Source organism: Argopecten irradians, chromosome 2 (genome assembly GCF_041381155.1).
Source record: "Argopecten irradians isolate NY chromosome 2, Ai_NY, whole genome shotgun sequence".
NCBI classification, from domain to species: Eukaryota; Metazoa; Mollusca; class Bivalvia; order Pectinida; family Pectinidae; genus Argopecten; species Argopecten irradians.
The window spans coordinates 39,530,518-39,545,823 of NC_091135.1; the positions used below are offsets into that span (position 1 = coordinate 39,530,518).

At 36.6% G+C, this 15,306-nt stretch overlaps 1 protein-coding gene and 1 non-coding gene across 2 annotated transcripts; one reads left to right on the top strand and one right to left on the bottom strand.

The window, feature by feature from the left end:
• Positions 1-396: 396 nt before the first annotated feature.
• LOC138315439 (dysbindin-like) lies at positions 397-13,313 on the bottom strand. The gene is made up of 8 exons (XM_069256468.1): positions 13,154-13,313; positions 12,894-12,989; positions 12,007-12,067; positions 11,144-11,276; positions 7,971-8,120; positions 7,465-7,605; positions 3,264-3,377; positions 397-2,456 (listed from the first exon to the last, which is right to left on the bottom strand). The coding sequence occupies exons 1-8, from the start codon at positions 13,192-13,194 to the stop codon at positions 2,191-2,193; spliced, it is 1,002 nt and encodes a 333-aa protein (XP_069112569.1). The 5' UTR covers positions 13,195-13,313; the 3' UTR covers positions 397-2,190.
• Positions 12,610-12,686, top strand: Trnat-agu (transfer RNA threonine (anticodon AGU)). Its single transcript is given in 2 exon segments — positions 12,610-12,646; positions 12,652-12,686. It is a non-coding gene; the product is annotated as a tRNA-Thr (tRNA).
• Positions 13,314-15,306: the final 1,993 nt, after the last annotated feature.

The window sequence follows — 15,306 nt, forward strand, 5'->3', positions numbered from 1 at the left end:
TCGTTAATGAAGAACTTGTATTAGACTGCTCCAGAAACAGATACTTAAATAGAGACATGATCTTTAAAATCAAGTTCATCATTTGCAGGATGTGCCTCGCTCTTCACCAACGCCGATTGGAAATCATTGCAAATCTACCAACTAACAAGAAAATGGGGATGTGACATAAATCTGTTAATGACTTATCTGTGTGATCCTGTAGTGCATATGTACCCACTTCTGCTGCAACAAGGGACTTTGTATTTAATATAATCAGCTGTAACGTGGATGCACAAATTTATTAACGACCCATGAACTTATCCTGTACATATGTATCACACGTACACGTAGTAGCCAGAGTAACATATAAATCATATGTACACATTGTAGTCAGAGTAAAGATTATACAAACACAAATTTGATCAATGACATCATTTATTATAATATAAATAAAATATGTTTTGTAATTCTAACACATTATTCAATGGTTAACATTGCCTAACACCTCAAACTTTCTGGCAATAATTTGGCATAACACTTTGATATATTATTTGTGGTCAGAGAGGAATGGAAAGATATGTTGTAGAAGATGTGAAATATATAAATGTTTAAATACTTGAGAAAATGGAATGTGATGCCAAAACTGGAAGAGCATGTAAATGTTGTATATGACGGTACATTCAAACCAATCTATAAAGAACACCCAAGGGACAGATAAAGCAAATGGGTCTGTTAAAAAAATACCCTGTATACAGATACTTTTTTGCAACAAGTTAGCCCTGATGAGACTGGTTTTTTTAATCAATTTTTTTTTCATATTAAATGACTTTCTGCTTGGTAGATTTTTTTCTGCATCCGAGAATGGCCCAAAAATCTGACGTAATCTTGACGTCACAATAGAGGCATCGACGTTGCATATTGATTTGGAAAACTAATTTACTGGAAAATCAACAGAATTGTACGTTAAAACAAATTTTATTCTATCAAGGGGTCTGAAAATAAATTATAACCATTGGTGTTGCTGTTTGTTAACTTTAACTTCATTGGGTTATGAAATAAATTTTGTTTGCAAACTTTTGCACACAGTTTGCAAACAAAATTACTTTCATACCCTGATGAAGTTAAAAAATTGTGACATCAAAGCTTGAATAAAGACAATGGGTCCTTTAAGGTATATATTATATAGTTCATCCTTACAAATAGCCAGGCTAGTCATACAATAATTGAACACTCTGACCTACAGTCTGTACCTATTCATACAAACTCTCAATCCAGAGGTAACCTTAATTACTCAGCATTTCAAAAGAGAGTACCATTAATATAAGTTTTGAACACAAATCCTGTACCATACCAAAACAATTGTAGTTCATTGGAAATTTGATATAAATCTCTTTAAATAATGATTATCTACTGGATCTTTATGGTATTACTATGCATTGTATCCCAATTAATCAGAAAGTCTGCATCTTTTGTAAATTATAACTTGAGACCCCACCAAAACAAACCACCAATAATGTTTTGGGACGGACAGATAAAAGGAATATGTCACAAAAAACGACCAGTACTATAAATCTACACATAGCATACATTGATATGTTCAAACAAAACAACATAAAAAACGGTCCCGATATTTAACATAGGCTTGGTCCCACTAAAGGTTGTTTCTTCTTCAACTTTTGGCAATTTGGCAACTTTGCTATTTTATGACCATTAAAATAGCTAATATGTATTTAAACAATCTCACACGTTATCTCATATTTCAAAATATAGTATCTAACAGGGATGTTCAATAATCTCTCTCTGAATTGATGGACCATATGTATGCAAGTGTACTTGTTGGCTCAAGGAAAAGACAGTGATAATCTCATTAACTTAAAACCATTCCACTACAGCACAACTAAAAGACAAAGAGTTTTATGTATAGTGGAGTTTACCAACCACAGTGCAACAAAGAGGTGAAGTGTTATTAGTAGTAAAATATTAGGAACCATTCCATCACTTTGACCCCAAAAAGGTATCTATCTAAAACAGTACATTTAATTTAAAAAAAAAAAACATTCAATGTCTTCGATATACAAGTGTTGATTTTAAATGAATTAAATACCATGGTTTTATCCAGAACTTGAGGCAATAATTCTAGCTTACAGCACCAAATGTTTTTTAAAATCTTTCTCACTTGTGGAATGTCAGTAAAATAGCTCTCTTCCTATGCTAGTCCCCGCTTCTATCCGTGTCAGGTGCAGTGGTTTTTACCCCAGAGTCGTCAATATTTGTGTTACTTTCACTAGTTCCTTCTGTTTCACTCTCAGGTGCCACCTTGTCAGTTGGAGTTGTCTCCCCTTTCCCTGTTTCCTCTATAGAATCAGACTTCCGAGGTAATGTCACATCTATTCTCTCCTCTTCTTCACTCTCTTCTTCCTCCACCTCTTCCTCCGATATCTGCTCTATCTCGTCTTCAGGTTCAACATCAAAATTATCTGTAGAATAATTTTCAAAAAATGTCTTAACTAAAACGGTTGTACAATTTATGTTTTAGTTTTACTACAAGCATTGTTATCATGCCCGTGTAGATGTGTGTAATCTATATAGGAACGAGATACCTCCACCTTTGTCACTTATACAGTGTAGATGTGTGTAATCTGTATAGGAACGAGATACCTCCACCTTTGTCACTTGTACAGTGTAGATGTGTGTAATCTGTATAGGAACGAGATACCTCCACCTTTGTCACTTATACAGTGTAGATGTGTGTAATCTGTATAGGAACGAGATACCTCCACCTTTGTAACTTGTACAGTGTAGATGTGTGTAATCTGTATAGGAACGAGATACCTCCACCTTTGTCACTTGCACAGTGTAGATGTGTGTAATCTGTATAGGAACGAGATACCTCCACCTTTGTCACTTACACAGTGTAGATGTGTGTAATCTGTATAGGAACGAGATACCTCCACCTTTGTCAAAGTTATACCCCTCTGTTACACAACCATTAAACAGCTACTCCTCCTAAACTAATGTAAGGAATTCATTGAAACTTGGAGCCAATAATCCTTATACAGCGAAGATGGTATTCATGTATATTGGAACTGCAGGGATGGAGTATAATTTGCCTAGATGACAGATCTAGATCTAGTGACTATTATTTTCAAGGTGATTTTGGATTGTTTATGAAATTGAAAGGTCATAACAGAATCATGTTTACTATTTTGTTTTATTTATGTATTTATTTTAAATCTGAAAGTGATAAAACACCTAACAAACCTGTTGGTATGAGGTATGATTACCTAGAACTGCTGTGTCTGTTTCGAGGAATTCGTCCAGGCCTGTATTCTCCATCTCCCAGCTGATATCAGCTAGGTCAGTTTTCTTACTGCTATCATTACTACTAGTAGATAATCCTGTAAGGTAGGAAAACGTATAGGTAATTTTCATACTTTTTTTTCATTTTTGTTTTTATTGCAGAGAACCAAGATGGTCAGTAGTGCAAAACTAGCCTACTGGCCAAATTTAGAGTTAAAATATTTGAATCCCAAGACAGGCATGTGCACTGTGCTATACCCAAATAGGATATTTCTTTGTTAGAAAAAGTGCAGCAAGTCAAAATCTTACTAATGGAGTACATGTAATATTTATCAATTCTGAAATAAATCATCTTTACACGAGTAACAACATTGATTCAATCAGGTTAAGCCTATAACAAGAGATCCCAGAGGGATCCTGGCACCCACCGAAGAATGATCCACATCTGACAATGGAAAGAGGGATCTTTTCTCTGCTTTTCAAACTGTTACTTTATATTACTACATATAAAATTTGAGAAAGATCCTTTCAGTACTTTCTGAGATATACAACAGTAACAAACTTCAATTATCAAAAATCCAAGATGGCTACTTGTCAACAATCTTGTTGACCGATCGGTCCGAAAATGCAATATTCACAACTAAGGTCCTAGGGGAACCTACATGTGAAATTTGATAACAGTCCCATTGAGACAGATCGCTTCATTACTTTCTGAGAAATAGTGGTAACAAACTTCAATTATTAAAATACAGGATAGTGGCCTATTGGCCATCTTGTTGACCAATCAGTCCCAAAATGCAATATGCACAACTAGACCCCTAGTGGAACCTGCATATGAAATTTGAGACAGATCTCTTCAGTACTTTCTGAGAAATAGCAGTAACAAACTTGAATTATCAAAATCCAAGATGGTGGCCTGTCGGCCATCTTGTTGACTGATCAGTTCCAAAATCTTATATGCACAATAAGGGCCCTAGGAGAACCTACATGTGAAATTTGAGAAGGATCCCTTCAGTGCTTTCTGAGAAATAGTGTTAACAAACTTTGACTATCAAAATCCAAGATGGCTGGTTATTTTTTACTGGAATGCTATTTACACAATTTACAGAACATTTCTATGATTACAAAAATCTTATCTGCAAAATATTAAAGAATGGTTTAAAAATCATATGTTTTCTGAAAGCCAAATCACAAAAATTAAATTAAAATTTTAAGTCTAATGTCCTCCTTGAAATTAGGGTTGGGTATTGGAAGGGCTAAAACGATATTGTGATACATATTGACAATACAATGAAACAATAAGCGATACTTTCAAAGTCAGTTGACCATTGTTTTGAATATTGTGACAATAAAAGACAATTTTGATGAAACATTGTATAACCTGGCAAAAATCTACTAATTTGGTTTATTGTCTGTATTAATTAAGCTCTGTCAATTGATATTCTTAATTTCTTATGCATCTAGGTGACATAGGTGCTTAACACCTGTTTTTGATTGAAATGCTCTTACTTGAATGATGTTTTAGAATTTTTTGGACAGGAATTTCCAATTTATATAACATAAACGAGGGGTTGAGTTGTTAAAACGATACAGCGATCTGCAGCATGTTTACCTATCGATATATAAAAAACCTATACATACCAGTTTATCGATATATTGATCCAGCCCTAATTTAAATCACGAAAACTTTGACCTGTGTAAATAACCAGCAATCTGCTGTATGGCTGTGTATGGGTGAGCTAGGGCCGTACAACAAAACACATGGTTGTTGGCACTAAGATGGCAGATCTTACGGTATGCTTGCTATGGTTCAATATTAAAGATTAAATAACAGCTATAGAAGATGAATTTATTTGTAAACAAGAGACCCATGGGCCTTAACGGTCACCTGACATCCAATAGTAATTTGTCATTTAAGGGCCAACATAATAGCTATGAGGGACTTTAACACATGGAGTGTTAATTTTTTCCCTCCTGTATTCAACACAGAAGCTGAAGTAAATATGAACTGATGTTGATGAAACTCTGTATGCAATGAGGTCTTGGATGAATTTGCATACTGGAACAATTTATCATAACTGACATATGGTTGTTATTTTTCTTTCTAATTTTATCATTCTATGGTCAGGTGACCTAAAAATTTAAGCCATTTGGACCCCACTGGGCTCCACCCCTCAGCCTTTGGGGATGAGACAGGGTCAAAATGACATAATAGCAAAATGTCCTCTAGTGGTTATAATGTGAATAAAAAGTTTGAACAATTTCCAGTAGAAAATAAACAAAATATACCCAAGAAGTATTCAATATAAACTATAGCAAACTTAGCCTCCTCCCCAGGGGCAAACAAAGAGGTCAAGGGTTATAAAATTCACAATTCTGATAAAGCACAATATCTTTAGAACACAAGGTCCAATAATAGCATTATTACAAAGGACATGAACTCTATAATATAGTTACCGTCGAAAAATTCCCTTTTTCAAACTCATCCTAGATCTTGTTGATATAAGGCTACATACAGAGTTTCATCAAAATCAGTTCACATTTACCAAAGTTATCTTGTTCACAAGCACCATGATAAAATTAGAACAAAGGGCAATAACTTGTACGTTACTGTCGAATAATTCCAATTTTTGAACTCGTACGAAATCTTGTTGATATAAGGCTTTATACAAAGTTTCATCAAACTCGGTTAACATTTACTCAAGTCATCATGTTCACAAAGTAAAGTTAACGCACGATGAACAATAGGCTATTGCAGTAGGTCACTATGACGTATGGTCAGGTGACCTAAAAATAGTAACAGCGACCTTGACTTTGACCTGGCAATCCTGAAACTGTATCTTGTCGAAAATATTATGATCCTTTAAATTTGTGTGAAGTTTGATCAAAATCCCTCAAGGAATGAAGCCGCTAGAGCACTGAAAATGATTGAAAAATAGAAACGGTGACCTTGACCTTGACCCTGCAACCTTGAAACTCAAACTTTTTCAGTCCTTTGTATTTGTGTGCAGTTTGATCAAAATAACTCAAGGAATGAAGCCGCTAGAGTGCTGACAAAGAAATTATCTAAAAATAGTAACAGTGACCTTGCATGACCTTAGTCTGGCAATCTTCACACTCAAACTTGTCCGAGATATTATGATCCTTTGTCTATGTATTAAGTGTGATCAAAATCACTCAAGGAATGAAGCCGCTAGAGTGCTGATAGGGATTTTCTAAAAATAGTAGCAGTGACCTTAAACTTGACCCAGCAACCCTGAAACTCGAACTCGTTTGACCCAGCAACCCTGAAACTCGAACTCGTCCGAGATCTTGTTAATATTAAGCTACATACAAAGTTTCGTCAATCTCGGTTCACATTAACTCAAGTTATCGTGTTCACAACAAAAAGTTAACACACGATGGAGTGCTGACAAAGAAATTATCTAAAAATAGTAACAGTGACCTTGATCTTAGTCTGGCAATCTTCACACTCAAACTTGTCCGAGATATTATGATCCTTTGTCTATGTGTGAAGTGTGATCAAAATCACTCAAGGAATGAAGCCGCTAGAGTGCTGATAGGGATTTTCTAAAAATAGTAGCAGTGACCTTGAACTTGACCCAGCAACCCTGAAACTCGAACTCGTCCGAGATCTTGTTAATATTAAGCTACATACAAAGTTTCGTCAATCTCGGTTCACATTTACTCAAGTTATCGTGTTCACAACAAAAAGTTAACACACGATGGAGTGCTGACAAAGAAATTATCTAAAAATAGTAACAGTGACCTTGATCTTAGTCTGGCAATCTTCACACTCAAACTTGTCCGAGATATTATGATCCTTTGTCTATGTGTGAAGTGTGATCAAAATCACTCAAGGAATGAAGCCGCTAGAGTGCTGATAGGGATTTTCTAAAAATAGTAGCAGTGACCTTGAACTTGACCCAGCAACCCTGAAACTCGAAATCGTCCGAGATCTTGTTTATATTAAGCTACATACAAAGTTTCATCAATCTCGGTTCACATTTACTCAAGTTATTGTGTTCACAACAAAAAGTTAACGCACAACGGACAACGCACGACGGACGACGACAGACAAAAGGCTATCGCAATAGGTCACCATGACCTATGGTCAGGTGACCTAACAACTTCCAGAGTGAATCTCTTTAGGGCTACTATTAAAGTCTCTTGATCTCCACTTACTTTCTAGACGACCGTGTGATTTGAAGTAATCTAGGTCATTATTAAATTGTTGTTCAAAGACTTCCTGTCTTTCCTTTAGTTTTGTCTGACGATGTTTTTCATAGCCTTCCATCTTTTTGGCATGATCTTTGGCAAACTCAACTAAAATAGGAGAACATAGATAAAAGAATAGAATTTAAATTAGAACAAAACCCTTTTTTTAATTCTGATATATATAAACGTAAAAAGCAATATGATGTTTTGTCAAAACAATAGCAAATATTATCAAAGCTATGGCAAAAATATCCTGCTAATTATTTTCTTTGTTTTTTTGGGGGGGGGGGGGGGGGGGGGGGCCCCCCCCCCCCCCCCCCCCATGAAATAACAGGAAGGCTTATATTGTGTTACAGTGTGATGTCCATCCCATCCTGTCCTGATTTCATATTGAAGCAGGGGTAATAACGTCTCATAGACATTTCTGGTTTAATCAATACTCTATTATGCCAGAAAAGCCTGTAAAGTATTACCTTTAATTTTCTGGAGCTCTTCACTCTTTCTGTGAGTATAAGTGGCCAGTTTCTGAGCGTCGTACATCTTAGCCTGAGCAAGCTCCTGTTCCTCACACACGTCCTCCAGTCGGACCAACGCCACCTCCACATTCTCGTACTCCAGAGACGCTGTAATGTAAACCTTTACTCAGCTGTTTTCTTAGGTTAAAAAGACAACCAAACCTGTCATGGGTCAAATGTTGACAAACTGAAGATCTCCATTTTGCCGACCCTTATACTGGAATTTATGCCATATAACAGCATTTTTAGGTCATCTGACCCAAAGGGTCAGGATGACCTATAGTCATCATGCACCGTCCGTCGTCGTCCGCCGTCCGCCGTCCGCCGTGCGCCGTGCGTAAACTTTTCATTCAAACAACTTCTTCTCAATAACCGTAAGGCCCACAGTACTCATATTTGGCCTGTAGCATACTTGGATGAAGGGCTATCAAAGTTGTTAAAATAAATGACCTTGACCTGCTTTCAAGGTCACATGGGTCAAATAGGCTAAATTCTTTGAACGACTTCTTCTAACTAACCAAAAGGTCCAGGGTACTCATATTTGGCCTGTAGCATGCTGGGATGAAGGGCTACAAAAGTTGTGAAAATTAGTGACCTTGACCTACTGTCAAGGTCACCAGGGGTCAAATAGGCTAAAATCTTTGAACGACTTCTTCTAACTAACCGAAAGGTCCAGGGTGCTCATATTTAGCCTGTAGCATGCTGGGATGAAGGGCTACAAAAGTTGTGAAAATTAGTGACCTTGACGTACTGTCAAGGTCACCAGGGGTCAAATAGGCTAAAATCTTTGAACAACTTCTTCTAACTAACTGAAAGGTCCAGGGTACTCATATTTGGCCTGTAGCATGCTGGGATAAAGAGCTACCACAGTTGTGAAAATAAATGACCTTGATCTACTTTCAAGGTCACAGGGGTCAAATAGGCTAAGATCTTTGAACGACTTCTTCTAACTAACCAAAAGGTCCAGGATACTCATATTTAGCCTGTAGCATGCTGGGATGAAGGGCTACAAAAGTTGTGAAAATTAATGACCTTGACGTATTGTCAAGGTCACGGGGGTCAAATAGGCTAAAATCTTTGAACGACTTCTTCTAACTAACCGAAAGGTCCAGGGTACTCATATTTGGCCTGTGGCATGCTGGGATGAAGGGCTACCAAAGTTGTGAAAATAAATGACCTTGACCTACTTTCAAGGTCACAGGGGTCAAATAGGCTCAAATCTTTGAACGACTTCTTCTAACTAACCAAAAGGTCCAGGGTACTCATATTTAGCCAGTAGCATGCTGGGATGAAGGGCTACAAAAGTTGTGAAAACTAATGACCTTGACGTATTGTCAAGGTCACGGGGGGTCAAATAGGCTAAAATCTTTGAACGACTTCTTTTAACTAACCAAAAGGTCCAGGGTACTCATATTTGGACTGTAGCATGCTGGGATGAAGAGTTACAAAAGTTGTGAAACTTAATGACCTTGACATATTGTCAAGGTTACCGGGGGTCAAATAGGCTAAAATCTTTGAACGACTTCTTTTAACTTACCGAAAGATCCAGGGTACTCATATTTGGCCTATAAAATGCTGGGATGAAGGGCTACCAAAGTTGTGAAAATGAATGACCTTGACCTACTTGGAAGGTCCCAGGGGTCAAATAGGCTAAAATCTTTGAACAATTTTTGTTAACTAACACAAAAGTCCAGGATACTCATATTTTGCTGGTGGCATGCTGGGATGAAGGGTTACCATAGTTATAAAAATGAATGACCTTGACTTTCTTTCAAGGTTCACAGGGGTCAATTAAGCTAAAATCTTTTAACTACACCTTTTTATTAGCCAAAAGGTCCAGGGTATTCATATTTAGTCAATAGCATGCTGAGATAAAGGGCTATCAAAGTTTGGAAATGAATAACCTTGACCTACTTTCAAGGTTACGAGAGTCAAATATTCCAAAATCTTGAATTTTGAACTTCTTCTCAAGTTCTAGCAGTGTGATTAAGCTGAAACCTGCATGAAATGATCCTGACATGGTCCCGACCAAGTGTTGTTATATTTTATGTTGATCCAAAATCCAAGATGGCTGCCACAGATGATCCAAGATGGCTGCCACAGATGCCATCTTGAAAACACATTTGAACTTCTTCTCAAGTTCTACCAGTGCAATTTAACTGAAACTTGAAACATGAAATGCGACTGATATGATCTTGTCAAAGTGTTGTTATATCTCTGGTTGATCCCAGATTGGAGATGGCTACCATGACACCATATCTAATTATTTTCCTATACAGCTATTGCCAAGATAGTCAGATGACCGTTAAGGCCCTTGGGCCTCTTGTTAGCAAACCAACACAAATCATGTAACACATTGGTAAAAATATCATTATGATGTTAAAATAAATATATATCAATTTACTATTTATTTATTTAAATCATCACTAATTATCTCTGACAAAAGTTATGCTAAAATTTTAAATCTAAACTTTAAAGTTTTTGAGTAAAAGTTTGAAAAAATAGAAATACAATATATGTATATCCAATATATATATGTGATACTGTGAAGATTGAAATTTTTGTAAATTTTCTCAAACCAGTGGGAGAAAACTAGAAATTGGAGGAAACATACATAGGTCTATCTTTTCAAAACTGCAGAGAGACTTTGATTCTGTCGCTTGAAATTTCAGGAGTCTCCATTCCAATGCAAGAAACATGACATGTATAAATTCTTTAATGATATTATTTATTGGTCAATGACTTACCTAGTACATCTGTGAGTTCCTGTAATTTGTTGGTCAATGACTTACCTAGTACATCTGTGAGTTCCTGTAATTTGTTGGTCAATGACTTACCTAGTACATCCGTGAGTTCCTGTAATTTGTTGGTCAATGACTTACATAGTACATCCGTGAGTTCCTGTAATTTGTTGGTCGATCACTTACCTAGTACATCCGTGAGTTCCTGTAATTTGTTGGTCGATCACTTACCTAGTAGTTCCTACAATGACTTACATAGTACATCCGTGAGTTCCTGTAATTTGTTGGTCGATCACTTACCTAGTACATCCGTGAGTTCCTGTAATTTGTTGGTCGATCACTTACCTAGTACATCCGTGAGTTCCTGTAATTTGTTGGTCGATCACTTACCTAGTACATCCGTGAGTTCCTGTAATTTGTTGAGTATAACAGGGAGATCTGCCACGGTGGTGTGTAACTGACTTAACAGGTCTGTCTGTCTATCTATGGTCACAAACAGCTGTGTAATCTCACTATCCACATTCTGTGTGAAAATATAAAGGTCAAGATTAATGATAACAACAAACATATCTCGCCATGTTATAATCATTATGACAAAGCTCTGTAATTACAAAATAACAGAAGAATTAATCCAGAGAATGGTTAGCAATTAACAAATTGTAAAGCAACAAATATATTCGCAAATTAAAACAGCTGAAGATACTATAACAATACAAATCAAGGAAAAAGTATAGAAGGATAGAAAAATTCCTTAAACGGAACTCGGAACCAGCGGAACTGGTTCCGAGTTCCGTTTTACTTAAACGGAACTCGGAAATGGAAGTTGATTGAAAACTAAATTATAGTGGATTTACCAATATTAATCCATGAAAAAAGACAACAGGCAACATATCTAATATGTCTTAGGCATATTGAATGATTTTATCTAAAATGATAGAAAATCTCCTTAAACGGAACTCGGAACTGGTCCGTTAAGCTTAAACGGAACTCGGACCTCGGAACCAACTTCAGCCTCCCTAGTTTCCAGGGGTAGATGACTTTCCAATTTGCCTTTGCGCCAATGTTACAGTGTGTGACTGTGATCAAATCCAAAAGTATATTTCAACAACTCTTCTATATAGTTGGTCAAACTGAGGACCTATGACCTACTACTGGTCACTTATTAAAACCTGATAGAGAAAAAGATCTCTCAAACCAATGCTACAGTCTACACAAATATTTTGGCTAGTATTTTATCAGAGCATTTTTATTACCTCAGCCAGAGTAGCATTCTCCTCTGCATCCTGATGAAGTTCTCTCCATGTGTTCTGGTATCTAGAAATGTTAACAGGATGTTTGATGAAAAAAATCAGACTTATACATGTACATGTTATATCATTTTCATACAAAATTAATAACAACACCAATTCTTAATTTTTATGGATGTTTTCAGGGGTTTTGGAGATCCCAAAACAATGTTGGTAAAGTACAATTTACCGTTGATTAGTCCCACCTCATCATTTTGGGACATCATTATCACAAAAGGGTGGGACTAATCGATGGTAAATTGTACTTAACTTATGTCTTTTTGTGATCTTGAAATTGTCAAATTTAATATACATCTGTAGCGGGATTGGACTGGGTCGATCATCGGCGACCAGGTAGCTCAGTCGGTAGAGCACTCGGCTAGTGTTTGGAGGGTCCCGAGTTCGAATCCCGGTCTGACCGCTACATTTTCTCCTCTCCTGTTACAAAATTGGCGCCCAACTAAATAACCCACGGTGGTGGTGTTTGGAAGGGTTTAGTGTGTCTTCGAGGGGAAGACTTCGAGAAAGGAGGGAAGAGTGTAGCGGGATTGGACTGGGTCGATCATCGGTGACCAGGTAGCTCAGTCGGTAGAGCACTCGGCTAGTGTTCAGATCGAGGGTCCCGGGTTCGAATCCCGGTCTGGCCACTACATTTTCTCCTCTCCTGTTAATTACACATCTATCTGTACCTGTAACATGACTTCAAGAGAAAATGTTGAGGTTTTTGCAATGATAAATTAGGAAGCCTAAAAGCATAGTTTCCATCATTATATAGATATCTTACATGATTTAGATATCCAGTATAAAATCTTCATCATTTAGAAAAGGTGTTACCTTATACCATTCGTACATACCTATTTAATAAATCAGCTCCAGCGTCCAAACAAACTCCGGATTTCACATGCTGAAACTTCTCTTCTTTTACATCACGCGAGGTTATCGACTTCAACCTGGAAATACATATTTGTGGGTTTTTTTCTAAATCATTCAATCATTTTGTGATTGAGTAGAAGAATAAAGATTAAATTTTTTGTGGACATCAGGTGCGGGATCAATACTGTACGTACTGCATAAACATAAACAAACTTTATCGTTTTGATGACATTTATCTTACCCTGCTGCAAAAGTACCCTTGATGCTTTGAAAAACGCTCATTGCTGTCGAATAGTGCTGCTACGATGGATTTTCATGCAACATCAAGAACAAATTTTGGTTTGACAATACTTGTGTTGTCGTCAGAACGCCGCCATTTTGAAAGATCACATGCAATGTCACGTGACTGATTGAAGAGTTCGCGGCCAATGTGTCTGATGGCGGGGATTACGAAATGTTAGGCCTAGTTTAACCCCAAAAGGACGCACGGAAACTTGACATTAGTCGATGACAGGATGAAATTCAATCTTCCAAATATTAAGAGTCACGATGTCAAATATATTGGATGATTATGATTTATAATTTGACTTTGGACATTAAACATAACGACATCACACAAGATGGGAACCCTTTATCCTAGATAACATTTAGCACCAACGATGAAATGGGGCGTAGCTTGCTCTATGAAAAAAAGCCCGGGCTTGCACATAAAAAATCCTAACTAGTATAAATTATTCATGGTCTTGTAAAGTTAAAACATCTATATTGTCGATCCGTCAAAGTCTTGAATGTAATGTAAAATCAAAGTGAAAAAAATAACCTAACCGTAGATTATTTATCTAAAATTAATGATACTGAATACCCGTGCAGTTTTGGAAGTCCGGAAATGGAAACCTGAAGTCGTATCCGTTTATTACGATAAACCTACGGGTTCTAGGTGTTTAATTAATGCTTGTGTTGTTTGGTGCGGTAATATGAAGGAGACACAATTAACGACAAAATGGCTTTTTCAAACTTAAACCGAAAGACACACAGTCAAAGTCAAAGGACGACAGATGAAATATCGAAAAGTGACACCCTACAAATTTTAGTGACACAGAGTAGATTCTACTTAGATAGTCCGCTAAAACTGCCTATATTATTAGACTTGTTTTGTCTAATTAATATCAATTTAAGTCTATATAATAGATTTTTTTTAAACTAATAATATAAGCAGGTTTTGAGGACTAGATTCCATTCAGTCATCTAAATAGGAATAGGCCACCTTACCTGGATTTGGGATTATTGTTCCAAAATTAGAGAAATAGAACTTCCCGTCAAGATAGACTTTATGAAGACAAAATTCCGCATACTGTCTTTTTCTATCAGTGCGACTTTTATGCCTTATTATATGAGGCACTGTTTTTATATTCATTCACTTTTTCCACATATATGTAAAATTCGATTTTTACACATGAAAATGTTCCGTAACGTAAGAAAATTTCGTCTATCTATCTTCAAATCCCCTTAGAGTCACTCAAGATATATGTAGGACTTATCATGAGATATTCATACACTATTTGCAAATGGAACAGAAGCGAGTAAAACATTAACGCATAACAGACCTATTCATTTGATTTTAATAACTCTAGTTTAGCAATACCAAGCATTATCAAACATCATTTTCGGGGCTAAACAATTCCCTAAAACCATTTTCCTTCGTGGGACTTCGCCCCCCTGAACCCCCTAACCAGGGCGCTGCCCTGGACCCGCTGTGGGCCTAGGCGGCCCCCAGACCCCTCGCCTGGGCTTGCACATGTAAAAAGCCTCTAGCTACGCCCCTGTCAGAATCTGACCTTTATTTTATCAGTGAGTCAATTTAAATAACTGCAAGTTTATGCAATCTATGCCTACGCATTATTTAGTTGTGGTCATCATTAAGGACGGCCACCCCTACATGCAATGTGTTGCGTCGGTGAATGTCTGCATGTTTTGGATGGCTATGGTATATATGCCAAGCCGAGCTACTTTTTATTCTATTAATTCCGATATCCGAATTGAAATTTCCGATAATTTCCTATATATCGGGAATTCTAATTCCTTTATTGAAAATTCTATTTTTGATATCAGGAATTAGAAAACAATTTTCCACATCAGAAATTCTAATTCTGATATGGAAATTTTATTTCCGATATCAGGAATTCTATACCCGATATGGGGAATTCTATTCCTGATAACAGAAATTGAATTTCCGACATCAGAAATTCAATTCCCGATATGAGAAATACTATTTCATTTTGGACTACAATAACTCCCTGCTAGCTAATACCCGATATCAGAATTAGAATTCCCAATATCAGAGATTAAAGGTAATTTCTGATATCAGAAATAGAATTTCCGATGTGGGAAATTCAA

Excerpts from the sequence above, each read along its gene's own strand:
- LOC138315439 (XM_069256468.1), bottom strand. The coding sequence starts at position 13,194 with ATGAGCGTTTTTCAAAGCATCAAGGGTACTTTTGCAGCAGG. Across the intron at positions 12,990-13,153 it reads AAGGGTACTTTTGCAGCAGG|GTTGAAGTCGATAACCTCGC; the intron begins GTAAGATAAATG and ends ATGTATTTCCAG. Across the intron at positions 3,378-7,464 it reads ATCACACGGTCGTCTAGAAA|GATTATCTACTAGTAGTAAT; the intron begins GTAAGTGGAGAT and ends CCTACCTTACAG.